We start from the raw sequence: 754 nt of genomic DNA, 5'->3' as shown, positions 1-754 counted from the left end.
CATGACAGCAAGCAGACAACACTACACTACCTTGTATACTCATCATATAACAGAGAATGGAATTTGCACAGTATAGTTATTCATACCAAAGTATACAACATTCCTCCCTCCTCACACGCACACTCAGCATACCAATACCATATGTAACATACCAGATCTTGCATTGGCCTTTTGCATGCCATGTAATGACTTCAAATATCCAAACGACTCCCATGATGAGGAAGAGCCAGAAGAAGAGGGTAATTCTGAAAAAAAAATAGCCATTATCATCTTCGCCATAACGACAACAACCAATATTATCTCCAAGTCGTTCCAGGATTTTGCATAACAACACAACTAACCCCCGTCGCCTCTTTTGTTGAATATTCATCTTGATAATACCAAAAAACAGCAGTTTGGGAGGAGCAACTCACAAAAGACTCACCGAGCCACTGCTGACTCACAAACTCACCCTTGACTCTTGTCAGACGCACGGTGAATCAGCCATGTCTTCATCCTCCTTGCCGACAGGATAGCAGACCACACAAGGAGTATCAGGTTCACAATGAGGAGCGCCAGGATAATGCCGTATTGGTAAACCCAGCGAGATTCGTAGTCTGCAGCGGGAAAACGGTGTTACAGGAATGCATATGTAAGAGAAGGATACAAAGGGTACACTAACGATGAAAGAGGGTGGGAATGCAAATAATAAAGGGATCTAAGCGATGTTTTGTGTGGGTGCTAGTTTGTAGGTCTGGTGTGAATGGTCCTGGAG

At 43.5% G+C, this 754-nt stretch overlaps 1 protein-coding gene across 1 annotated transcript in view; it reads right to left on the bottom strand.

Moving 5' to 3' along the window:
* LOC119590809 (probable G-protein coupled receptor Mth-like 3) overlaps positions 1 to 754 on the bottom strand; it is a gene marked incomplete in the record, with an annotated part of 21,040 nt that overhangs the window by 4,183 nt on the left and 16,103 nt on the right. Inside the window, 2 exon segments of the mRNA XM_037939541.1 lie at positions 153 to 245; positions 452 to 596. Coding sequence (XP_037795469.1) covers positions 153 to 245; positions 452 to 596 — 238 coding nt within the window.

Source organism: Penaeus monodon, chromosome 27 (assembly GCF_015228065.2).
Source record: "Penaeus monodon isolate SGIC_2016 chromosome 27, NSTDA_Pmon_1, whole genome shotgun sequence".
Lineage (NCBI taxonomy): Eukaryota > Metazoa > Arthropoda > Malacostraca > Decapoda > Penaeidae > Penaeus > Penaeus monodon.
This window is presented reverse-complemented; position numbering and strand designations above follow the sequence as displayed.